The sequence below is a fragment of the Arachis hypogaea genome, chromosome 9 (assembly GCF_003086295.3).
Source record: "Arachis hypogaea cultivar Tifrunner chromosome 9, arahy.Tifrunner.gnm2.J5K5, whole genome shotgun sequence".
Lineage (NCBI taxonomy): Eukaryota > Viridiplantae > Streptophyta > Magnoliopsida > Fabales > Fabaceae > Arachis > Arachis hypogaea.
This window is the reverse complement of record NC_092044.1, coordinates 530,031-557,139: the sequence shown is the minus strand read 5'-3', so window position 1 is coordinate 557,139 and position 27,109 is coordinate 530,031. Positions and strand designations below refer to the sequence as shown.

Below are 27,109 nucleotides of genomic sequence, written 5' to 3'. Positions count from 1 at the left end.
TGTTTATAATTATGACAAGAACTTGATATTGCCATATTAGTTGTAACGTTTCTCCTCTGATATACTAGGGAAGCCTAAGCATATATTGTTGCAGAATTTTTGCCAAAATTTTACATGCTAGACTTTGTTAACTAACATGTTTACAGCACTTTACAAATGCAAGAAGTCTTACACTGAGAGACTGCAATTGGTCCTCATTTCTACAAACAGAAAAGAAAAAGATAGAGGTCACTTTGGACCATAATGACTGAAGTCAGGTTCAGATGGTTTTTGAATTCTTCCTAGACTAGTGGAACTACCTGCTTCACGAAGCCTATGACCGTGAAGTACATTCCCGGCAAAGCGTGAAGCATACATGGTTGTGGCAAAGCTAGATGAACTTGAGGAACGTTTAACCAAGGCCTTTGCAGAATCACCACCACTGTCATCAGAATCATAATAATACTCTTCCTCCTGCCTTCTTTGCATGGTGTATTTCCTCCTCATATACCTCCTCCACGCGGCTTGAATGTAGATTGCGGCCCATGTCCTCCATTGCTGTGAGTAGAATCTGAAGGTATGCTGAACCTGCCTACTATGAATGTATCTAAACTGCGAAGCGACAAACTTAAGCTCCTCGGCTTCCAATGCGAATGCCTCGACCTCATTTATGGCCTTCACTGTCCTAGTAGATGATGGCAAGTTTGCTGCAGCTTTTGGATCTAGTGCCCATGTTAGTAGCTCCTCACCACAGAAGTCTCCTTCTTTGAGAAGCCCTCTGTTAAAGAATCCACTCCTTCCACCATCTGTGGTGACACTCTCTAGGCGTCCACGGATGATGAAGAGCATCTCGTTGACAGGGTCTCCTTCCCTAACTATGTCAGTGCCCTCTGTGTACAGAGTAGGTTTCAGTCGCTCGCATATAGCATCGAGCAGGCGTTCCTCCATGTTAGCAAAGAGTGGAACCTGAATATACATATTTCCCATGCATAGGAAGACCAATGAGAAAATGAAGATAAATTCTTAGATTCTGAATTATTTATAACATAACATATCTCAGAAAGCACAAGTTAGTATTCTTAAGACTCACCCTTTTAACCAGATTCAAACAAAGATGCCGTTTGATGTCTCTCCTTAAATCTTTTGGAAGGCTCTTCATCAAGCTCTCTTCGTCCACACCTCGGGTATTCAGCCACTTGTATTGATCATAGCGTCTGACTCTTTCCCTTAGTTCTGGAGGAAGCGAGCGATGATGCATCCATAGCTCGGAATCACGTCTTTGGATCCTCATTTCGTCAAGATGAACCGACATTGAGTCAAGGTATGTCTGTTCATTTCCATGATGACACAAAGATTAGAACTTGCCATGCAAATTTTTTTAAGTACGTTTGATTTTATGACATGAACATGAAATGTTTGTGTCCTAAAGCATAAAGATGTTTTGATTCATCTATTGAACATTTCAAAAGATCATCTGCTAACAGTTTAAGTTAAGCAAATAAACACAAACTGCAGCTCCAGTCATTTCACATGGAAGAGAAACATAGAATGATAGAATGAGGTTTGTGGTTATTGTGAGTGATATGAATGAACTAAGATGAAGTACCTGAGTCCAAGGGTGGCTATGATGAAAACCATAGTGAACTATTTTCTAGGGAACAAAGAAAGTGCATGGAATTGAAACTCCTCCAATTTGAATTAGACACCAAGGATATATAGAATCTTAAATCATATAAAAAACTTGAAACTAATACCGAAGTTTGTAGAGACCATCTAATAGTTACTAAACCCAACTCTGCCTATGTTACATAGCCGGTCCCAATCCCAAGCCTGGATAAAAGAGGAGGGTTGTGCTAGGCCTTTGACAGCTAACATAAAACTTTGTCGAATTTTCATGACATAATACAAATGTCTTAACATATCAAGTCAAACAAAGGAGTAAAAACAGGAGTAGATCAAACTTAAGCCATGTATCTTTTCCAAGGAAAACTAGTTTTATGTAATTTGCATATCAATAAGCATCCTCAATAAATTGAATATCAATAGTGCTTGCTGTGTTGTTCACCTGCATGTTTCCAATCAGAAGTGCGAAAAGGATGAGCCCCATAACAGCTATTGCTATGGAAAACCACACCTCTTTACTGTAGGTGCTGGTTGAAAGCCCTTGGCCAATTGTACTGTCAAACACAAAACAGAAGAAAGCTCAAGCTTGTTCAAAATTTGCCAATGCATATTTAAATTGCAATGATTTTCTCCAATGTTAAATTATATTACATATGACATTCCCTTGATTTCTTATGCCTATATGGATATCCCTTAGGTTACTTGTTTTAACTTTACAGGGGAGTCCCTACTGAGATTTGGAAAATCTTTAAGATAATACAATTGTTAGTGCATATTTATCCACCATTATTTATTACATTTTGGCCTTACACCAAGATAACAAGATCATAGGTTCCAACCACGGAGTTAGCCACTAATGCAGGACAATTTGTGCCAAGATGGCGCATATATATACTATCTAAATTTTCTGAATTCGTCATTGCCTACTGCTTTTGCTAGTTATATAGTGTAGGCAGTGCAACAATTTACCTCAGATTTTGAAGGCCCCACCATAAACAGTAACAGAACTTAGGAAAGACTTCAACAGAAGCAACAATACCACTCTTGATTGCTTGAGCAAAGATTCCATAATTGAACTCACCATCAACAAAGCACTTCTTTACAAGAACATCCTCACTGACATTTTTCCAAGCATCAAACCCTGGGATGTGCTTATTGGTACTTCCACAATACAAGAAATGACTATTACATCTATTATCTTCAAGACAAACATTGTTCCAACATGTGTCATTGCGTTCTATGGCAAGTAAGTACCAAACGGAGCCAGTTATCTGGAACAAAGTAGAAGAATGTTCTTAGTAAAACTTTTTACACTGTCAGTTTACGATGTATCAATCATTATGCCTATGTTTTTAGTTTATAAAATCCTAAACCTTTTTTTTCTCATAAACAGTTGAAATGTTGCACTTTTGAGTTGAATCCTTGGATTTATGGATGGATTTAGTATGAAAGGACTAATTTGTCACCATTTTTTGAATGGTGAGAGATGAATTCATCATTTTCAAATCTTGGTGGACGACTTTATCCTCTATATGGTGAAAAATTCTTGATTTAGTAGGCTAGTAGAGATTAGTGGTGATACTTTTGGTGATTCTTGCTATAAACAAGACATCTCTAATTAATTAAAAGTACACATGATGATCAAATGAGGACCCTAAAGAATAATAAGAAGGTTCAATCATGCAACATGCACTTACATGACTAGCTAGCATAAACCAAATCAAATAGTAAATGGCTCCAAGCAGTGCATTTTCTGCAAAAACACCAGCTGTCTTTTTAACTTCCGATGCTAATGGAAGAAACCTTAGAAATCTTGGAAAATATTGCAGGATCACAGTTCTCAACAGTGCCGTTTTCGTACTCAATACCTCTGAATGTCTTGTTTTGTATAGATATTTCCACACTATAATCTGCATTAGGAACATGTAGAAAATGAACCATATCGACAAAGCAATTTTCAAATATAACTAAAATCATCATCAACTTGTATTGAAGTTAGAAGTTTTGTTCAGTAGCCCTTGACAATTCAAAAGGCATGGTTTTCAAACCTGTGGCACAGGAAACACAGACATGAAGTCGATAATGAAATATCGCTGTAAATATCGACTGGCAATCTTTGCAGGATCTATGACAAGTTCACCTCTTCCAAACACACGAGATGAAGGCGCGATATAAGCAGTTCGGAACTGAAAGCTTATGCGCAGGAGATAGATAAAATCCAATACAGTCCTCAATGCTGCTGTAAAATTCGCCAGCGTGCTATCTATGGCGAGGCAGAATGACTTGACGTTGAAGTAAGGGAGATAGAAGAAGAAAGGGTCAACAGCTACTGAAAAAATGCAGAGGATCTCAAAGAACTTGTTCCAATGGAGAAGGTGCTTGTCTTGAGGATCAAACACTTTCTTCTCTGAAACTTTGAGATCTTCAGGGAACACTGCCCAAGTAGTTACACCTGTTTTCAGTGACCTTCCAAATGTTCTGAGTCCTGCTGATCCTTTCTTCACTCCTAGCCTAAAGGATTGTGACGGATTCTTCCTTGCGCGGCCGCCAACATGGAAGATCGATCTTAGCCTATCCATCAAACTCGGTCTGCCTGAGAATGACATGTTAGAATCAAGATCATCCAACCTGCATTATACACTCTATGTTAGCTTCATTATTGGCCTTTGAGTGAATTCATCACATAACCGATTTTATGGACAGAGACCTTGTATTCAGAGATACTGAATTAATGTATTTTGTGACAGGACACAGAGACACTAACAAGAAATATAACTTATTTTTTATTTTTTCTTTCATTATTTTTATCAAATTTTCATAATTATATTTTTCTTCCAAGATTTTTTGTACGGAAAAAATAAGGTAAATTAGGCTTTCACAATTAATTCTAGTTTATCACCAAACAAAATATAAGAACACTAATTTTTGTGTCTTCGTCTTTTGTGTCTTGTTCTTAATTTCCTGTTCTCAGAATTAAACGTAGTCTATGAGACTATTTTGTATCACTTTTTTCAGGACCATAATAATAGTCTACTCTCAATATTTACCTTATTTCATAACCATGATAATCATGAAACTTTTATGTAAGTACCACTTGTGAACATTTGAAGCAATTGTATCTTTATTTTGTATAAGAATTTGTGTACCTTACAAACTTCTCCCTCTGGCCTCCAATATACTGTGACTTGTAACCAGTGTCAAACATTTTGAGGAAATTACATAGATACCCCCGCCAGGAATTGGTGATCTTCCTAGCAGTTTCTTGTCTTGTTATTATACCAGGAAGTTTAGTATCCCATTTCCTGCACTGCAGAGAGAAAGAGAAAAAAAAAAAAGGAAGCCAAACATGTTGGAAAAACTTTTTTATTTAATTCAAAGAAAAATTAATTATGAAAAAAAAAGGGTGACAAATGATCCTTAGGAAACAATGTAATTGCTTATTCATCCAAGGCTTGAAACTTATCTAATGTTCATTGTGTTGTGTTCTTATTGATTTGATCATCATAATGCTAATTTCTAAGAATGATTGTTTAATTTTATTTTATTTTTTCCCTTCAAAGATCCCTAATTTCCATGTTCATATTAAAGGAGAGGTATACATAATCATGTAAATACAATGTTGAAATGCACAATTGAAACAACATTAAATTAGGAAGGTTAAAAAAATAGAGGAAGACTTACTGCTCAGAATTTTTAAGGCTTTGATTTGAAGAATCAAGAGAGCAATGACATAAGATGCAGATTGATGAATAAAGAAAAGAATGTTTTTGTTTGTGATGATAAAGGAATTGGAATTAAGGTGGTCTGGTTTGGTTTTTGGAGTAGATTTAGGTAGTTTAGACCGTTATGGTAGTTAGGATTATTGTCCCCGCCATGCATGCATGCCATCACAACCTTCACACGTGCTGTACTATTTATTTATTTTTCAGATATCACTCAAGTCTTCTTGCTATTTTACTCATGATATCACAATTGTCTTTCTTTAGTTCGCAAACTTTATAAATGTGATTCACCTTAGTCCTTGGGACAATTTCCGCCACAAAAACGTTAATAAAACCCTGACATGGACAACCAAATGTCATACTGAAACTTGTAAAATGATATCGTTTTGGTTTTGACGCTTAAATAGTTCAAAAACGGCGTCAGAACACTTATTTTAGGAAAAAAAGTTTCAATAAATACTACTTACGATATTTTTTTTAGACTATTAAAAGTGTCAAAATAAAAATGACGTCGTTTTATAGAATCAACGTGATATTTGGTTGTCCACATCAGCGTTCCGTTAACGTTTTTGTATCGAAAATTAGCTTATAGATTAATGTGAGTCACATTCGCAAAGTTTAAAGACTAAATAGAGGCAATTGAAACTTCAGAGACTAAATTAAAACTCATACAAGTTGATGGATTAAATTGAATATTATCTCCTCAATTAATCTGTGTGTAAACCTGTTTGTGCAACTTTATTCGGAATTGTAAAAATCTACACATATTATTTAAAGAAAATATGTATATAATCATACAGAAATTAAAACCATATCCGATCCTGACTTTTATATAATAACTTACTAGTAGAAAAGATCTCCTTAGATGTAGAGACTTCAAAATGTATAGTATATTGCTCATAGTTTTATATGAAAAAGGTATATTTTTCATAAATCAGTTACTATTATTTGTTTGTTATCAATGTATCACATATATTCATGTTGAAATTAAAAATATATTATGAAATTAAAAAGAATGTATAACTATCAAGGATCTCGCAAATTAGGAATGATCCTATCACCACCAAAAATTTTCGATGAGACCAAAAAACACGTTGAAAAATTTATAGCCACTAGAACCTTATCCTTTCTGAATGTAATATTTTTGTTATTTTCTTATCATTAGAAATCTCCTTTTTTTTTTATTGTGTTGATTGATGGTCGGATCTTTTGTATTCATTCTCACATAATCCTATTATATTTTTCTTGGAGTAAAATAACAATTATATTCTCAAAATTTTAATTTTGGACTAATTAGTTTTTTTTAATATTAATTAAGTCTTCTACGATAATAAATGATGGACATATATATTTTTCCGTCGATAGATAATGCGAAACGAAATAAAGTTGTCCATGCATTTCGTTATTTACAGTGGTGTACTGGTGTGTATTCTTTTACTGTCACATGAATATAAAAATGATGTAGTTTTGAATAATGATTAATGAAACTTTCGTTATTTTTTGAATTTTCATATAACTTTTATCAACGACTCTTTATTTATCATAAATCCTATCAAAACAGGTAAAGTTCCACTCCAAAAATAGTTGATTATCTTTGTGATGATTTTTCATAAATAGATATGTAACTTTTTTTTAAGACATTATTAGTCCTCTGTTTATTATAAAATAAATATCAATTAGATTATTTGTATTGATAATATGATATACTTAATAGTCTTGGCTTTTTTAGTGAGGATATGATTCTCAATGAACATTTCAAGAAACTAATTGATTCCTTCTTAAAACACACAATTTGAATTTCTTAGCCTCAAATTATGCTAAGCCTATTCAAAGGGGGAAAAACAAAGAGAAAAAGCTGAATCTAGAAACTTATGTATTTTAACAAGGTTGTCTCTGATTATACCCCCCAAAAAAATACTGTCTTTGTGGAGCCTCTGTACAGAATCCCTGAATATTTTCTCCCACAAGGTATTTTTCTTTTTTTTTTTTAATTATGATCACTAGGACTAATCTGGTTTGAGGAGTTGACTTTTTTCCCATCTCTTTATTGTTTATTCTTCTGTTCTGTAAATGTTTTTTTGATGGATCATCTTATTGAGAAGCACACTTATGAGCTAGAATCATATAACATATGTGTTTCACTTAGCTTTATAAATATCCTGTAGATAAATTCCTAAGTTTTGAATAATCATAATCATGTTGATATAGCATAATTCATGATATATAGTTATATACCCTTTGTTTATTTTTCGAATAAATTCCTTACATAATTCAGAATTGAAATGATATACTCAGATTAAAGCTGCAAGAGTCTAGATTAATTATATGATGTTCTGTTTATTGGATGATGATGATGATGATAATAATAAAAATGGTAAGATTATTTTATTTATTAATGAATAATGACATAATCATGATCATATATCTAACAAATAAACCATGCTAAATGTAGTGATTTTATTTGATTTTTTTAATTACAAATAGAATAATAATACTAAATAAAATGAGTTATGTTACGTGTACACCAAAATCAGCCATCAAAGTCAGCCACTAATGTAAAATACATGTTAAAATACAAATACGCTATGAAAATAAATTAAATTACACATGTATTTATACGCAAATACACTAGTAGTTGATTTTAGTGGCTAGCTGATTTTGGTGTACAAATAGCATTTTTCAAATAAAATATATATTCTTATTGTTCTGGCATCTTGATTGATTATTATTTTTGGCAGTAAATATCTAATTTAAGGGCCATGGAAATACTTGATGATGCAATTGACAACATGGGGTTGAGTAACAAAAAAGTTTCAAAGTTTCTCCTTGTGCTTTTCATAGCTATTCCTTTGGTTTTCATCACAATTACCTCAATGTGCAAAATCTCAAACAATTTTCTTCCTTTTGAGGGGTTTCAAAAAGTATTATTAGCAGGAAAATATCAGAATGATAATAATAATAATAATAATAATCATAGCATGGAATTGCAAGGAAGAGGAATAGTCCAAAATATGACACATGAGAACTTAGGAGAAGGAGGAGAAGAAAAGAATAATACTATTGAGGTAAGCAACATTGTAAAGTTGTAATGTCCTTCTTGTTATTTTTATATATGATTTTAGTTTAAATAAGTTTTAAATTTCTACCAAATTTATATATTTTTTTTGTTTAATTCTTTGTAATTTTTGTCAAATTATTTTAAAATTTAAGATATTTTATTTTGGTCTCTATTATTTCCTAAATATTTATGTATTTCGTTTTATCTTTTATAGATTAATATTTGCCAGAAAAAAGAGTTTTAACTAATAAAAAAACTTAATTTTAACCCAATAATTTCAACCTATATTTCTGATATCATTTTTATTTTTGGATAAAATTTTAGATATTTGAGGATTGGCCTTAAAAAAAATAACTACGGGTGGAAAAAATAACCATCTAAAAAATGAAATTGGTTGAATAAGTTGTGTGTGAATCAAAATCAAACTCTCTAAAATTACTAAATTAGGAATTTTGATGATACTTTTTTTTTATTTTTAACGTGTAATTCATTCTAAAGTCTAATCTAAACTTAATTAATGGCTAAATTAAGGTATCTCAAGGGAAAGTTCAGAATAATTGCACTGCTTCACAAGGAACAGTAACAGGTGGAGGTTAGTTATATGCTTCTTTTTTATTTATTTTTTCCCTATTTTTTTCAACTTAAGTTTTTTCGTTTTTATTAACGTTAAGTTTTCGTTCATTATTATATATTGTGTTCTTATGAGGTATGATTATGTAGTACATAAAATTTTGTTAAAACTATGGTACAGATTAGATAAGGCAAAAATTTAAAAATCGAGAAATAATTTATGATTTACGAGATTTATAATAAGTGCTCTTATTTGATATTCACAGTAAGTAAATGGAATAGTAGTAACTTAATTATAAAAATTAAAGTACCAAACTAAGTTGTACATGAATTTTAGAATAAACTCTTCTTTTTAAAAAAAAAAAAACTTGTAATGGCATTTTATCTCCAAGACAAAACAAATAGATAAAGAAAAAGACAAAAATATTAAAATTTTCAATCTCTATTTATATTCTTACAATTAAATAATTTTTATTTTGCTATATTTATATTTTTGTCTCAAAAATTAACACTCATTTGTAATTTTTTTATTAAATAAATATTACACTCGTTAATTAAGCAAATTTTAATTCTTTATTTTAAATTAAAACTCATAATTTATTATTTTATTTATTACTTCTAATAATAAATCATTTTTAAGAAGTGTTACAAATAATGTCTAAATACTTCTTATACTTATATATGATATTTGAAAAAGTATACGGTACCAATATATTATCTGCTAACTTATTACCAACAATAATTAATTATTATATTTTAAACACATGTATAAAGATTAAAGAGACACATCCAAGAAATACATATATAAAGACACTTTCATTAAACACAACCATAAAAAAAACATTTTTATTAGACACATCCACAATTAAACACAATCATAAACAAGAGTTGGCAGAAGTTGATAGAAATATTGTTGGTAAGGTAGCGGAATTGATGATATTATTGTTCTCTAATTTTTCAGGGCCAAAAAATAACACACAGAAACTTTCAACAAATGATTCAAAAAATTCAACCACACATGACAAATTTCTTGATGGACTTTTAGCTTCTGGATTTGATGAATCAACATGCCTAAGCAGGTATCAATCCCATTTATACCGCAAACCTTCTAATCACAAGCCATCTCCATATTTGATATCTAAACTCAGAAACTATGAAGAATTTCACAAAAGATGTGGACCAAACTCTAGAGCTTACAAAATATCCATGCAAAAAATAACAACCCCAAGTTCTAAAACACATCATCATCATCATCACAATGATAATGTTGATGCTGCAAAGTGCAAATATCTTGTATGGACACCTGCAAATGGACTGGGAAATCGAATGATTAGCATCGCCGCCGCCTTCCTCTTCGCCGTCCTCACAGACAGAGTTCTGTTGGTAAGATTTGAAGCAGATATGAATGGCCTATTCTGTGAACCATTTCATGGGTCAACTTGGATTTTGCCTAAGAACTCACCCTTTTGGAACCATGAGAATATTGAGACATATCAAAGTGTAGTGTTAGCTAAGGTGGACAAACTTGACATTGGATCAATTGTTATTGCCTTCTGTTCTGTTTATTAATCTACAACATACAAAAGAAGATCCTGAAATCTTTTTTCATTGTGATCATAATCAAGAAGCTCTCAAGAAAGTTACTGTCTTGATTGTTCAATCAGATCAGTACTTTGTGCCTTCTCTGTTCATGACTCCATCTTTTAGTCATGATATGAACAAGATGTTCCCGGAAAAGGATGCCGTTTTCCACCACGTCGGCCGGTACCTTTTCCACCCTTCGAACCAGGCGTGGGGACAAATTAGTAAATTCTATGATGCATACTTGGCGAAAGCAGACGAGAGGATTGGACTACAAGTAAGTAGTGACGGATTCAAAAAATTGTTACTAAAAGCATAAAGAAAAAAAGAATAAAATATATTTTTTTTACTATTCAATGTATTATTTATGGCGAAAACTCAAGTGCAGTCAATTTCACGTGAAATTGATAGTTGAGAGCCGTTAGATGAAAATTTAGTCAATTCAGTCAAATTATCTAACAGCTCTTAGTTATCAACTTCACATGAAGTCGACTACACCTGAATTTCCACCATTATTTATAATAGTAACAAATACGAGATTAGTTAAGACTATAAAAATATTTACATATTGCTGATAAAATATTTGTAGATAAGAGTGTTTAGACCCACTTTCACTCCTCAACAAGCAGTTATGGACTTGCTTTTAAGTTGTGCTACAAGTAACAAGATACTTCCGGAGGTCGATACGCGAAATCCGGCCGGCACGACGGCTTCAAAGGTGGGGAGAAACAACCATACTCTAAAGGCTGTGCTTGTGGCATCTTTGTATCCAGAATATGGTGAAAATTTGAGAAGTATGTACCTTAAAGGACCAACTATTACCGGAGAAGTAATAAGAGTTTATCAACCAAGTCATGAAGAAAAGCAAAAGTTTAATGATAATGTGCATAACATAAAGGCATTGGTGGATATGTATCTACTAAGTTTATGTGATGTGTTGGTGACTTCTTCATTGTCTACTTTTGGGTATGTGGCTCAAGGTTTTGGGGGTTTGAAGCCTTGGTTACTTTATGGGCTGGTAAGTAATGAAACACATTTTCCACCTTGTCTTAGGGACTTGTCACCTGAGCCTTGTTACCATTTTCCACCTCAGCATCAGTGTAGTGGGAACCCCAAAGAACATTTTGCTACTTCTTTCCCACGTATGTTTGAATGCAAGGATTATTACCGTGGAGTGAAGCTGGGTGATGGTGTAGTTCATTAATTCTTAATTTCTTATCTAGGTTGTAGTTTCATTTTGTTTTCTTCTTTTGTAGTATTGTAGGTGTATATTCATTTACCTTTTTTCTTTTGTTGGTATTTCAATTGAGAATTGTACATTTTATATATTTTAATTTTTGAGTTTGGTTTAAGAATTATAAACCAATAATGTCTCTGAGGTAGCGTTTGTTTTGAGGTATTGAAACAAAAATTGAGAGACTGATAGTATTATGTTTGTTGGTTCAGAGATTGGTACTAAAATTTCTGTCTCTGTCTCCAAAATTTCGGTATTTCAATACCTCAAAAAAGTAGGGACATAGGGGACTAAAATTTTTAAAGATGGAGATTGAAACTTTAATAACATTTTATACCTAAAATACCCTTATTTCAATTAATTAATTCCAATTTTATTCTTTGTGCACATTGAATTAGAGTTTCATTCTTATTTCAATTTCTGTCTCTCATTTTGCACCAAACAGAATACTGATATTTATTTCAATCTCTGTCTCTTAGTCTTTGTCTCTCAGTCTCAGTCTTTTCGTCTCTGTCTCTCCACCAAACGCTACCTTAAGGTTAAAGTTAAGCTATGATGTCTAGTTAATTTTGTGATTATTATTTAATCGGTTGACGATTAGAATTTTTCTAAAAAGCTCAAGTATTGGTTGATAGAATAATTAAAGGTGAAAATTGATATGTAGTAAATTTTAGGTAAAGTTGATAATTGACAGTTTGAAAATTTAGTTAAATCAATCAAATTGTTTAAGGAGTTACTCAGATAAAGACGTTTATAACGTCTTTTTTTAAGATGTTTATTAATAATTAAAATTTAACATATATAATCGATTAAAACGTGTTATTTTTGTCAAAATTAGGCCAAACAAATTAATTTGACCGAAAAATAATGAATCAAATCTTGAACTGATCTAAATTAATATTATTTTTGTTATAAAAAATAACTACAATACTATTAAAATACTCTTTATATATATATAATAAGAGTATTTTAGTTATTTTCTGTAACAAAAGTATTATAGTTATTTTTTATAACAAAAATAATATTAATTTAGATCAGTTCAAGATTTGATTCATTATTTTTTCGGTTAAATTAATTTATTTGACCTAATTTTGATAAAAATAACACATTTTAATCGATTATATATGTTAAATTTTAATTATTAAAAAACATATTTAAAAAAAGATATTTTAGACGTCTTTATCAAAACAACTCACAATTATTTAATAACTTTCATCTATTAAAAAGTTGATTGTACTTGAATTTTAAGTCTGCAATATAAACCACTAATCATAAAATATATTGTATTTCCATAATTAAAGATATAATTCATAAAAAAATAAATAAATAAAAGAAAAAGTGATCTTGACGCTGATGGAACATGGGTGGTCAAGCAGAGAGAAGGTATTATAGTGCACCCTCGATAAGTTGCACACCATGAACCAAACTTGGCCACGTGTATAGTAGTAACGTGGGCCGTAAGCAAAAATAGTTTTGACCTTTGACCGTTACACGATTAAAACGGTGCGTTTGGAAACAAGTTGAAAATCAAATCAGACTATCAGAGATTCACTCAGGGATTCACAGGGCGGTGCATAAGTTTTCCGTCACTATCTTTCTTCCCTTCATCGCGTTTAGGGTTTCGGAATTTCGCCCAAGTTTTCAAATTCAACTCAATATCCTCAGATACGGTACGGTTTTTTCTTTGCTCCTTGTTTTGTTTTTTCAGTCATTGTACAGTATAATTTTTCTTATTTTTGGGATTGAGTGGAAGTTGAAAAGAAAAAGATGTTCTAGTACAGTCGAATTTCATACTTTTCATGCTTGATAAATCATTTCAATTTATGCAAATGGAAGGGTTATTTGAGAAGATAGGGATTCAAAGAGCATCTCTTCTGTATTCTGTTTTACACAGGGCTAAGATTCTGGACATTGTATTTGTGATTTGGTGTATATAGTATAGACATTGTCTAAATACACTTTATTTAAAAAAAAACAAATATTATTATCTTGGTTTGCAAAGATGATCATGAAATTTTGGGGTAATAGGTGATTATAATGTGAAAATCTCACCAAGCAACTTCAGGATTTGAACCTCTAATATTGAAGCGTGTAGGTAAAATTCAGATGGTGTCATGAGTTGCAATCGACGGCTTTACTTTTTTTTTGTAAAGATTTTGGGATTCTTTTCTGAATTGAATTGTATGCTTTATTAGTGTAAATGTACTTTGGAAAAACAAAAGTGAGTCTGTTTTGGACATTGTGTCTGATATGGCGATTTCTGGCCATGATTCTTGCAGATATTGGATATTTAAACAGCAGGAAATTGCTCGAGCCTGTACTGATGGGCATAATCAGGAGTTGCTTCTCATTCATAGCAGGGACAGTCTGTGGCATTTATGTGGCTCAAAATTATCAAGTTCCTAACATTACCAAGCTAATTGACACTACCTTGCACAAGGCAAAGCAAGTTGAGGAAACATATCGCAAGCCTAAGAAGAAGGGTTCTGATGATGATAACTACGATTAGTTCCCCTATATGGCGCTACTCCAGAATCAGGTTCATATTGCTGTGATGATAATCTCTTCTTTGTTTTGTTTTCCTCAATGATATATAGGGTCAAATAAATTTGTTAACAAAAGTATATGATATATCGAAATGAATGGAAGAGTGTTAAGAGGAGATTTCTTAGCATTTATAAGAGCTTTTTTCACTTTTTTTTAATGGGAAATGTTATCTTTCCTTTGTCTCCCATGTTTGGAATCTTACATTGAAATTACAAATTAAAGAAATGTATAATATACTCATTCATTAATCTTGAATAGATTTTGGGACTGGGCAAGAAATCTGTTTTTAAGGTCGTCAGAATTATGTAGTATACCTGGAGTTTTATGCCTATAAATTTTAATGGTACTTTACCTATCTTGATATAGTCATCAACTTATTGTGGCTTGTTAATTATACAGTTCCATTGTTGGTGCACAATTTTGACACCAAGATAAAACACTTGCGCGAATAATATTAACTATATATTTAGTTATGTTGATGCACCTATAGTTGTAATAATTCACATTATCTCATGGTGTGTCTATCTATGTAATGTTAATAAACATTCCCATTAGATGTGTCGTCTGCCTGTTTCATCTAACAAATGAGCTTAGATATATATATTTTTTAAAGCAACTTGGAATTTCCTCTAAAATCATCCCCATGAACTTACAAGACTGCAAGAATTAAGGAAACATGGTGGCTGAATATTTAAGTTACAAACATCTCTAGGATCATTGATTGATGTGCATTCTTAGTTAAGCTTTAGAGTGTTATTAGGATATCTCCTTTTTACTTGTGGTGGCATGTAAAAATACCTCAAGCATTTAGAGGCTCTATTCTAAAGACAGAACATAAAGTAATATCAGAATTGAATATGTCATTTTTCTTTTCATTTTGAACTTAATTTTGATGAGTTCAGTGTACAAGTCTCACATTGCCATTCAACCACATATTTCTATTGATAAGATTTTCAAGGTATTGGGTGATTCACTCAAAACACTTCAAATGATTTGGCAAGACAAACTTGAACACCTGTTCAAACTTTTTATTTTTGATAGTGCATCAAAATTAAACCATACGAGTGTGTGTGATAATTTTGGCCAAAATCTGTTGGCGAACACTAGCTAGCTTGCAGGTTTAAATTTGTTGAAGCATTAATCTTATGTTACGGGTTACGGAATTCCCTCCGGGATTGCCGGCATGAAGTCTCAAGACGGTGTGAACTCGAATGTGGGGATCACTTGCATGAAGTTTCAAGAAGGCACGAATTAAGGAAACTTGAGAACAAAATTGTCTAGTTTCATAACCATCTCTCAATAATTACCAACCTCTAATTGTATAATTTTAGATGGTTCTTGAATGCCATTCATATGCTGCTTGTCACTCATGGTGACGTGTGAAGATATTTTTCTAAAGTGCCAAGGACAAAAATATCTTAAATCTGTCTTCATTTGTATCTAGTAGTTTTTAGCCTTTATCTTTCTGCTAGTACTAATCTCATGCCGCAGTATTCCCCGATATCACTCGCATAAAGTTACAAGGTGATGAAAGTCAAGGAAATGAAGGGGTGAAGCATTTATGCCTCATAGTCATAGGGTCATAGTTTAAGCTTTCAAGTGTCTTTGGTATACTATGCATTTTAAAATAAGAATAACTCAATTTTTGTCTCTAGTGTTTTCTGCTGTCAATCCCATGTTTACCCCTTTGTGGAAACATGATAGTTTAAGACCCCTTTGTGGAAACATGATAGTTTAAGGTAAATCTGGAATAACAAATTGGATGAAACAGAGCACATGGGACCTTGGGCATGGGCCAAAACCTGGAAGTGAAATTACCATGAAGCATAGCAATTGCAAACTTTTTTTTTGTTAGATGGATTGAACAAGCTCTGATCCTAAGTACTACACAATTTTTTTTTTGTCAGATGGATTGAACAATCTTCGATCCTAATACCATACAACAAACCCACACACTCTTCACATTTAATCTCGCGGTACGGGTTTTCCTCTGAGATCACTCTTAGGAAAAAAGGTGACATATGGGCACAAAAACATTAGAGCCTCGGAATCATTCCCCAATCGTTAGTGACTTGCTTCTCTCTTCACTTGCACTAGGGTTCTGGACTACCTTCTGTTTGGTATTTTAGTTTCTAGAAGACCACATTTAAGAGACCTCATCTTGTTATCTTTGAAATAAATATCGATGACAAAATCAAGTTTTCTTTTTAATGTATGATTCCAAAAGCACTTATTAAAAAAAATCAGTTGTGATCTATTCCTTTTAATTTCTTTTCATTTTTAGTTTTGTTACAAATAAAGTATCATTTTCAAACTTCAAGAAGTCATCAATTATTTTTTATATATTATATCTTCTAATATTAGATAGGAAGGAAAATTTAGAAGATAGAATTTGGGATAATTTTGTCTATATCTTTTGATTGTTTATATTTTCAATTAAATACAATGATTGTCTTGATACTTGTGTAAAATTAAAACGAGACACTTAATATAAAATGAAAATATCTAATAATTATTTATCATTTGTCCCTCAATAAATCTTAATTAACTAGTCACCTAATCTTATGTTTAATGTCCTCTTCTCTACATGAAAAAAAATAAGTAGGCGAAATACAACTCAACAAGATTTGGTCCTTTCTCATCATTTGTTTACTATATTGTATCATATGATAATACACATAAATCTACAGTAAAGTACAATCAAATTATTCAAGACATAAAATCTACCAAGTAACAAACTATGACTAAAAGAAAAAGTTCTGAAATCTGAATCACTCCTCTGATGACCACAGTGGCAACTCCAAATGAAATGGACTCAAATCAGATTTCTGATATCCAGGGATGTAGGTAAATTTTATTGTCTGAAGATCTGCAACATAAATCCCTTCATTAAAAGAATACAAGTACACAGTCTCCCCTTCATATGGGTGAAAACCCCCCACACGCTTATAGTAATCAGCACAAAACTCATTTGGCAAAAGTCCTGAGAAATCAACATGGTGTAGTAATTCCCAGTCCATGGACACCAACTCCCAAACCTTAATATAATTGTGTCCAATTTCAGCAATCCTCAAGTCTCCACAAGAAATTCCAAGAAAACCAAAGCTCATAATGTTCATTGGGTCAGAATCAATAGGGTAATCAAGTGTCTCACCATTAAGTCCATAAGGATCATAAACAAATATACTAGTCCTACCCATGAAATACAATCCTCCTTCATATGCAAAACTCATTGACCAATGAGGAGCAAAAGCAAAACCATCATCTAATATCACAGTCTTTTGTCTCCAGTTCCCTGTCTCTGAGGACCAAACATCAACCTCGAATTCATAGTGTATTGCAATGAAGGACTTGATTCTTACCACCCTGAAACACTTCCTAGGATCAAGATAGTTTCTCCTTGAATCCTCTTTAGGGTCATTACAATAATATGGATCACATGTAAAGCCAATAGCATGAAGACACTCCTGCTTCACCTCGAGCGAAGGGAGCTTGAAGGATTCCTTGTTAATGGGGTCATGGAGGAAATAGCCATAGCCACTTGTGTACCTGTTGTCACTACACAAGAAAACATTCATGGAACAACCACACACTGTCCCTTTGATGAAAACCTCAGGGGAAATTACAATCCTTTTGTTCTGATGATCATGTTCTAAATCATCATCGTTATCAGTATCATCATAAGGGTCTGGAGGGAAAGTTAGCATGAGTTGATGGGGTGATAGAAAAACCAAGCAAGCACCATAGAACTTCTGCTGTGTCGCCATGAACTGGCCAATGAAGTGAGCAGTTGAAATCAATTCGAGCCAGCTCTTTGAGACGCATTTGCATATCGTTGTTGATCGAAAAGGGAGCCTTGTGAAGATCTCTGAGAGCAAATCGTTGCATAAATGGGAGATGCTGCTGCTGCTAACAAGTGTTGTTGTGTAACAACTCTTCTTATTAGTATGATTGTTGTTGTTGTTGACCAAAAATGATAATGATGATGATGATGATGATGATGATGATGTTGTGATCTGAGACATATTGGTGATAGTGTTCTACATAGAGATAACAAGGATGTTTTACCTGTTCAAATTCAAAAGTGGGTTTCCTCAAAGAACGCAAAACCATGGAGTCTGATGGAGCAACACTGAAAACAAGGAGTATGTGGATTCTTTGGATCATCTCAAACTCAACAATTATATATATATATATATATATGAATCATTTTATTACGATCATGTTACCGTCTTAAAAAGTGTTGTTAAAATTAAAATAACGTTTTTTATAGAATTATTATAAAATATAGTTTTTTAAGGTACTATATAAGTTAAATAACTCTAAATTTTAACTTTTATATTATTTTAAAGTAAATTACTATTTGTACTTACGAAAGTTGAAAACGTTGGTACATCTACCTATAAAAAAATAAATTACTATTTATATTTATAAAATATGAGTTTCATATAACAAAATTATCCAAACACTAAAAAATCACATAAACACCCCAAATTATCCTTATCATTATCTGCATCATCTTTTTCCATCCACCACCAGCACCACCACTAACTCCATTCTCTCTATTTCCTTCTATTTTCTGAGTTCGTCACCGCCGCCAGAGTCCGTCAACTAGTGGTTGTCTTCTAGCCATTTTGAAAAACATTCTCTCTCTCTTTCTCTCTCTTTCCTTCTATGTTTTGCTTCTCTCTCTCTTCTACTTCTTCGAATGATTGCGTGATGTAGGTTCAGTGGTCTCTAGGTTTCCAGATTGAGGAAGAGCGGGTGGAACCGCAGACTGGACAAGAGCTGGATCAGAGCTCTGTGTCAACGAGAGATGGAGGGCTAGCTGGAACGGATTGGGGCAGCGGCGGCGGCTCTAGGGTTGCGAAAGGCGGCGAAAACAGAAGGCGACGGTGGTCCTAGGCTCGCGGAGGTGAGGCGAGGGGAAGAAGAAGAAAGAGAGAGGGAAAAGGGTGGAGGAGGAAAGAAAGGGGGAAAGGACGCGACGGCAGCGAGTGGAGGTTGGGTGGGACTTGACAGCGCCAGCGACTGTTAAGTGCCACGGCGGTGGTTACGCAGAGGAGCAGAGAAGGGAACAGGGGTGAGAAGGGGCGAGAGAAAGAGGAAGAAGAGAGGAAATCGAGTGAGGGGACGACAGCTTGGTGGTCGCCGGTAGTGGTACGGTAGTCTGAGACAATTTGCTTTTTCTATTGTTGTTGTTGTTGTTGCTTTATGTGAAGAAGATGATAATGGAGGTATAGTGGTGGTGGTGGTGATGGTAGTGATGAAGGAAATGAGGTGCTGGTGCCTTTGAACTCAAAGTTTGGCTCAGGCGAGGACGAGACTGGGAAGGAGAGAAGGAGGGGTAGAGGGTAATTTGGGGTTTTTATGTGATTTTTTAGTATTTGGATAATTTTATTATATGGAACTCATGTTTTATGAGTACAAATAATAATTTTTTTTTTTATGGATAGGTCAACGTTTTCAACTTTCGTAGGTAAAAAGGATAGTACTCATTATTTTAACTTTAATATCATTTGTTGGAAATCTTGATCTTCTATTATAATTTTCACACAATGTTTCATTTGAACTATATATTGCATATGTTCTTTTTGGGCTTTTTTTTTTTATTCTATCACTCTATTTTTATTATTAAATTTATATTTAACATTATGTGTAATATGAAATTTCAGTTTGTATTCTATTCTTTTTACATATAGTTTTATTTGTATATAGCTTGTTATTTTTTTATAGTTATTACAAAATATACATGACACATATTTTATATTTGTTTTCTATTTTCACCTACTATATCTTACCCAATAAAACACCAAACACTAAATACATAATAATTTTCTTGGCATTATCATCAAGATTATTGTAAATTAAAATGCTAAAAGTGTTAGAAAAATAGAACTAATAAAAGAATAATAAAAGAACCATTTATATAATCGATTGTAATCTTAGTGATTAGGTTATATAAAATTAACATTCAATATTAAAAAGTATTTATTATCATTATTATTTTAATATCCATTCTCTTGTATAAAAAAAAATTGTATTTTTTAAGTCATTTATCCAAACACTACAACTTTAAAATAAATACTTTTATAACTAAAAATTTAAACACAAAATAATTTATTTATAAGATATGATTAATAAAATTTTTTATATTTTAAACTCTTTTTTTAAAAAAATTATTTAAGTTGTTTAGTTAAATTGGGTTTTACTATGTATGTTTGTACAATGATATCTTTTGTTTACTACTTTTACAATATATACGTTACTTGATTTGATTTACTAATTTTACAATATATATGTTGATTCAATTTACATAAAAAAAATATAAATTAATTTTATTTAATTTAATTTATTTAAAAGGTTAAACAAGACATGTATGTAGATAAATTCAATTTAGGATATTTGTATAATTTTTTTATTTAATTTATCTATATAAATTACCTTAATAATTAATACCAAGAAATTAATATTTTATGATTTAATATAAAGGGAAGGATAAGTCAAACATGGAAAAGGGAAGGAAGGAGAGGAACAGAATTGATTATTGATAGTTATTATTACAATTTGTTTCCTTCTATTGATTTTTTTTATTCTATGTCTATTTAAACTATATTTTTTAAAATTATTATTTCGATATTGTAACAGGTATTGGCACTTTTGGAAACTTTGTAATAAGCAGACAGTGAAAATTTAATATAGTCTTCAAATCACATTTAATTTTTTTTATAATTATTTACGCGATTAATATGAAAATAAAATTATTTTTACTAATATAACATTACATAATTAGATGTATATATAAAATTATTTTATATTAATAATATATCAAAGTTATATTTTTTTAATTATTGCTTATCTTAATTTATATTTTTAACTATTGTTAAAATAATTGAATAATATTATATATAAAGAATGTATGATTGTTATATATATTATATACATAAAATTATAAATATTAAATTAAACAATATCATTTTAGATTATTGTTTTACTAACATCAGGAGAAGCATAAAAGGTTGAAAATTTTCCTTCAATCTAATTAATATTATAGCAATCAATGATAATTATCCGTTGGCTTAATCTAAGTATGATTGTAGAAATATTATTTTACTAGGAAATAAATCTTTGCAATCTATTCAGAATTTCAAAACCAACCATTATTTAGTTTGCTTTTAATATACATTATTAAATTTAATAGGTAGGATCTCTTTTTATGCAACATTCATTGAATATATATGTTATTTATTAAAACTAATTTGTGGTTAACATCATAATAAAAGTAAAACAGATTCTTCTGATATGCCTTTTGTCCATAGTAGTCAAATTATCTGAATTGAAATTAATAAATATACGTAAATAAAAAAGGAAAAGGCCGCTGAAAACAAAAAGGTCTTGGTAACCAGAATAACTAAATTCGGTCCAAAAAAATAAAAAGTGAAATGCCAATGAATTATAACTCAAATGACATAGTCTCTCCATACTCAATTAAGAGGTTACGGATTCGAGTCTCCTATTTTTGGTAAAAAAAAAAAAAGTGAAATGGGTTGTGTTGATACGTGTTTTTCTCATGAATCATAATAGTTAAAATATTTGTATTCAAATTAAAAATGTATATAATTAAAAAAAAAAAGAAAAAGGTCATGGTAATTAATAAAAGAGGATTTTCTTCTTTCTTTCACTTTATAATTATGTTAAGAAACTACATTTTGTATTTAGTAAAATATTATCTATCTAAATCAAGGTATGATTTAGTTCACTTATTCTTGATTTGAATTTTTTTATAATTTAAGCTACTTGTATTAGACACTTTAGGAGTTAATATTATCTATCTAAGTCAAAACTCTGCCTCATCCTTCATACAAAAGGTAATAAATTTAGGAGTTACTCTTTAAGAGATTAACCCAATCAAAGCATCCATTAAACAAAAGAACTGAGATGACATTATTAGTATATAGTATCTCAAACTTGATCTTATTGGTAGGCTCTGAAATGAAAAATGACAAAGCCACATCAAACAATAGCCTGTTCTTAGTGGGTGAAAAACAGGATACATGTATCAAAATTTCCACTGGGGTAGTAGTAACACCCCATCTCTATAGTTAAACATAAATTATTAAAAAATGTGCTCCTCCAAGCAAAAATTACTAATCTAGATGTTGTAAAAGCCTCAGCTTAATTCAGCTGAGTATGGGGAAGCACACCCATTGCTTCATTCTTGTTTCTAAATAGGTGAGTGACATTGGGTTTGGAACACATTTGCCCATAACTTTCATACAACACTCCTCTGTTTGACGCAAAAGATGAGATGCCAACACCTTACCAGGAGTCACGACCGAACGAATTCTGAGTAGAATCCTGAGGGTTCCCTTCTGTGTTTCTACGCATCCCTGCTTGTCCACCTTGTTCTCCAGGGCCTCTTTGAGCATTAGAAAAGCCAAAACCGGGTCTTTGATTGGTGTTAGGAGGCCTTGAGTATCTTGATCCTGCAGGAGGAATATATTGATTGTTTGGCCTTGCTGCATCCCTTGTTCCAGGACCTCTATTGTTGAAACCTGTATTATTCGATGATGTTTGTTGGTATCGGTTTCTTACCTCGGCTCTTTGGTATCTATTCTCAGTTGCAGCAGGAGGTGCTTGTGCATGAGATTGAACCTTGTTACGGTCAGCTCTCTTATACCTATTTTCTGGCTCAGGCGGAGACACCGAATCACTTGTGGTAATGTTTTGGTAATCAGAAGGACAAGCATTATTCCAGTCTCTGCTATTTTTCTCTGATCCTCCCACCTCCTCTGCAGCTTCAAACCCATATTTAGTAGAACTGTGCTTCCCATGTTCGATAGAATCACTAGAACTAGCTGTTAATGATTCCGCATTATCTTCCTGAGCCTTAAGAGCCATCTCCAAAGCATCTTGAAATTTTCTTGGAGCACCACCACCTTTTTTAGGCCCATATTTGGTATGTCTAACAATCATAAATACATCTTTTTTTGCCACACTTGGTCCACTTTCCACAACAGTGACATCTTCTATCTGCAAAGATCGTTATGATTTATGAATATAGAATGGAAGGACAAAAAAATAGGAGAGAAATATACATAGTATGTTGTAAAAAAATAACTCAGATTGGAAGTCCCAGAATAAAGCCTGCACCATCATACCAGAGCATGAAGACGGGATAACGCTCCTGTTGTTTCCTGCGTATCACTGCCTGTTGCCCTGCACTGTTTTAAATGGACAAATACAAAGGTATCATAAATTTATTCTGTCACATCATCGTTAACTAGCAATACATAATGCAACTGACTAATGTGATATTTGATGTGATAAAGAGCAAGATCTTATTAGATTATCTCGTTTTTGTTCTTTTATTATTTCTCAAACCTAGAACCTAAACACAAACCTTAAGCAGTAACCTCATCCAAAACCAGAGTGCATATTCCATATATGAAAAAAAGAGAGTACCTTCACACGATATCCCTTCTCCATCAACTTTTTAACCATATCTGCTTTCATCTTCAGGTCTTTCATTTCCTGAAAATGTCAACAGAAAATTCAATATCAAACTTCTTTAATCCTATTCAAGGCTCTTTACTTCCGGATACAACAAGAATAGAGTCAGAATACAAAAAGCTTAAACCCAATAATTGAACACCCCCCCCCCCCCCCCCCAAAAAAAAAAAAAAAAACAAACAAACAAACTATATGTATCCATCTAGATTATTTGCATGCCTTAAAGCCGATTGCAGCAAGCCTATAAATGGGAACATAGTCAAAATACATGTTTAACAGATTTGACCTACAGCAAATAATTTTGATTTGAAAGAAATAAGCTTGCTTAAATATGTAAAGGATAAATAAAAAATAAAAGGAAGGATGAAGTGGAGAAAAAAAAAACTTACAGTTTTTCCAGAAAACCGTACTTCCTTACATTCTCCTTTTCGCAATGTCAGTTCAGACTGCATTTGTTAGAAAACTGATTAACAATAGTGCATATCATAAAGATTTGTCTTTGGCAACTCATTAAGCACGCCTTAAAAGCAGAATGAGCATATTGCTGACATTTTCACGGTACAGTGTAGTTCAAGCACCAGTAATTTGCTAATTAAAGATTCATATGTTTTAGTGTATGACCGAAAATTCAAAGACCAAAAGAAAACAAAAAATCTCATATCCAATTTCAACCAAAAGCAATTTACAGAAACGACACAAGCAAATCGAAAACATAAATCCATTGCATAATGCACCTTGCTTTTAGCACGCTCCTTTTCCTTTTCTTGTTTCTTGTATGTTTCCTTGTGGTAGTCCATTATTTTTACAACAGGTGGATTACCATTCCTCTGAACCTGTAATACATGACCAAGCACTCATATAATAAATGTCATACCTCATGTAATTCATGTAACTTTCTTAATTCATACTTCTATAAAAATGTTAGTGCGTCAAAGTTGACAGATATGACACATGGGTATATAAATTATTACTGGTCACAACATGCCCCAAATATCAAGGATATGCTGTTGGTGGGGGGTGAAAATGATCACACTCTTTACCAAAATCCAGATTATGACATAATCACTGGAAAGACCCCAGGATAGCAGAAAAACAATAAATCCTTCAGTAAACATTTTCATTCAAATTATGTAACCTACTTCAACTCAACACCTATATTATGCAAGTATATCGAAATATCAGTTAAATGGCAAAGACTCTAGAAGAAAATAATAAACTAAAAATAATCACCTCAACCAAATCAAGTTTGAGCTTCCTGGCACGATCAAGTGCTTCAAACCTTGATATTATTGAATGATTCCCTGTGAATTTCATATTGTCATAAATAGAAAATAAAGATGATCTTTCAAGCAGACATATATCTAATTGGTATGTTTCCATCCACAGCAGATCCATGGATATCTATCATCTAAGCATGAGTGCATGACTCCAAAACATATTACCATTCATAAAAGATAAAACAAAATGGCTAAACTGCAAGCCCCATAGTAATGAGCTAGTGCAGCATAACCATTATGAAAAATAAATCAACATTCCTCAATTTATGCAATTAAGAATAAGAAAAGACGAATGATGGTAAGACTTGAAATTCAACATAGATATGCAATGCTGTCCAATATGATAACAACAAAACAAAATAAAAGAACCAAATCCCCATTCATTAGCATGAGAAATTTGTACCATCGTCAAATACAAGCCTAACATATTGAGCTTTGATTTGGTCATTCAATCGTCGCCCTTCAATGGAGTCCTCTTCTTCCTTCTTCCACTTACTCTGAAACTGAAATCCCAAAATGTATCAACTGACATCATCAAATCCAAGACCACTACCATTTAACCATTAATGCCCACTCCATCACAACATAACCCGGCCTATGCTAGCAAAATTCAAAACCCTCCACAAGTTCAACGCAGAAAAATGACATTCCCCCACATTGATCAGCCATGAAACAAGTCAATAATCAACCTAAAAACGCCCCACCATGGATAGCAAAACTAATAAAAGCAACCCAATTCCAATCACTGTTAAGATTCAAGACAACAGCTTCGACAATAACCTCGAGCATAGACAAAAGCTTGAAAATTTACCTGAATGGGAGCAGCAAAAAACCTCACGCTACTAGAAACGAGAGGAGGTGTGTCATGGAATGCCCAATAGGGCTGCGGAATCCGAAGAGTGCCTGGTTTTGGAATGGAATTGATGGATGAAGAATGGGGAAGCCGCATGTAACATCTATGGTTCTTTAATTGGGTGAAAGCTGTTTTGAGCTTGTTGTTTCGGATTCGTTGCAAAAACGCCATTACCTTAACAAAATCAGAAGTGTTAGAGTAACTGTAACTGTAACTGAGGTCACTTTATTGTTCAGTAATGGCAGAAATAGAAAATAGAGTTTGAGCTTCTAATAGATATGGTGACAAACAAAGATATGCTGACACTTAACCAGAAAGAATTTTGTTGAAACCTACTTTTGTGTATATTTAGGAGAAGATTTACCAACAACAGCACATTCGATCATCAATAAAAATCACCAGCAACAACAAATTAGATAAAATTAAGTAACAATTACAGAGCAAGCAAGCAACAACACAATGCAAAGCGAGGGAATTGCGCATCAGTCAACAATAATACTCATCTTATAGCAATAACAACAACATCACCGCATTCAGCATCAATAAAAACTAAAAAGTCATGAACTTTTTCGAATAATTTTTTATTTTCAGCTTGCGTCAACATGTAAACACCAAAATATGAAGTAAAAAGGAAAGAATTACATGAACGAATTCGAAAACTGCAGAAATTAGAAACATTAAAACATAAATAAATTCAATGTAAAAAAGAACGAAAAATATAGCTATGAATCTCGGAAAAGAGAGAGATTGGAAGAGTAATATAATACCTAGCGAGAGGGAAGAAGAAGAAGAAGAAGCTGAAGACGAATCTGTGACGCTGAAGAGAGAAATAGTTATAAGTAGGATTTTGTGTTTTCAGGGGTTTAAGGGCACTTTCGTAATTGTGCTTCTCTCCGGCTGGTTTCTTCTGCTTCAGTTTGGAAGATCCATGGTGGTTACTGGTTAGTGTTGCCTTTGCTTTTTTAAAATTTTTTAAATTTTTGCTTTTTGTTTTTCTAAAATTATTTTTAAAAATTGTAACACTTAAATTTTAAAACTAAAATGAAATTTATTTTTATAAATATATAATAGTATATAATGTAATTGTTTTCAAATTTTGAAATAATAGTATTTAATTTGAAATAATATAATATAAATAAAAAATAAGTATTT

The 27,109-nt window shown here is 32.3% G+C and overlaps 3 protein-coding genes and 1 non-coding gene across 5 annotated transcripts; 2 read left to right on the top strand and 2 right to left on the bottom strand.

The window, feature by feature from the left end:
* Positions 1-36: 36 nt before the first annotated feature.
* Positions 37-7,178, bottom strand: LOC112709730 (putative cyclic nucleotide-gated ion channel 7). Of its 2 annotated transcripts, XM_025761638.3 has the most exons (8): positions 5,284-7,178; positions 4,749-4,909; positions 3,651-4,230; positions 3,300-3,512; positions 2,572-2,873; positions 2,045-2,156; positions 1,070-1,306; positions 37-945 (listed from the first exon to the last, which is right to left on the bottom strand). In XM_025761638.3, exons 2-8 carry the CDS (start codon positions 4,805-4,807, stop codon positions 229-231), a joined length of 2,220 nt encoding a protein of 739 aa, XP_025617423.1. In that variant the 5' UTR covers positions 4,808-4,909; positions 5,284-7,178; the 3' UTR covers positions 37-228. The 2 variants fall into 2 exon arrangements, with proteins under 2 accessions (XP_025617423.1, XP_072059879.1); XM_072203778.1 differs by lacking the exons at positions 4,749-4,909; positions 5,284-7,178 and adding an exon at positions 4,650-4,694.
* Positions 7,154-11,899, top strand: LOC112709728 (probable fucosyltransferase 8). Its single transcript, XR_011866166.1, has 5 exons — positions 7,154-7,292; positions 8,063-8,389; positions 8,914-8,974; positions 9,914-10,810; positions 11,123-11,899. It is a non-coding gene; the product is annotated as a probable fucosyltransferase 8 (transcript).
* Positions 11,900-13,302: 1,403 nt separating this feature from the next.
* On the top strand, positions 13,303-14,669 carry LOC140172898 (uncharacterized). The gene is made up of 2 exons (XM_025761636.3): positions 13,303-13,437; positions 14,047-14,669. Exon 2 carries the CDS (start codon positions 14,091-14,093, stop codon positions 14,274-14,276), a length of 186 nt encoding a protein of 61 aa, XP_025617421.1. The 5' UTR covers positions 13,303-13,437; positions 14,047-14,090; the 3' UTR covers positions 14,277-14,669.
* Positions 14,670-22,213: 7,544 nt separating this feature from the next.
* On the bottom strand, positions 22,214-26,960 carry LOC112709727 (uncharacterized). Its single transcript, XM_025761633.3, has 9 exons — positions 26,725-26,960; positions 25,916-26,131; positions 25,508-25,607; positions 25,058-25,128; positions 24,562-24,660; positions 24,217-24,273; positions 23,780-23,848; positions 23,476-23,538; positions 22,214-23,347 (listed from the first exon to the last, which is right to left on the bottom strand). The coding sequence occupies exons 2-9, from the start codon at positions 26,126-26,128 to the stop codon at positions 22,634-22,636; spliced, it is 1,386 nt and encodes a 461-aa protein (XP_025617418.1). The 5' UTR covers positions 26,129-26,131; positions 26,725-26,960; the 3' UTR covers positions 22,214-22,633.
* Between the last annotated feature and the right edge of the window lie 149 nt (positions 26,961-27,109).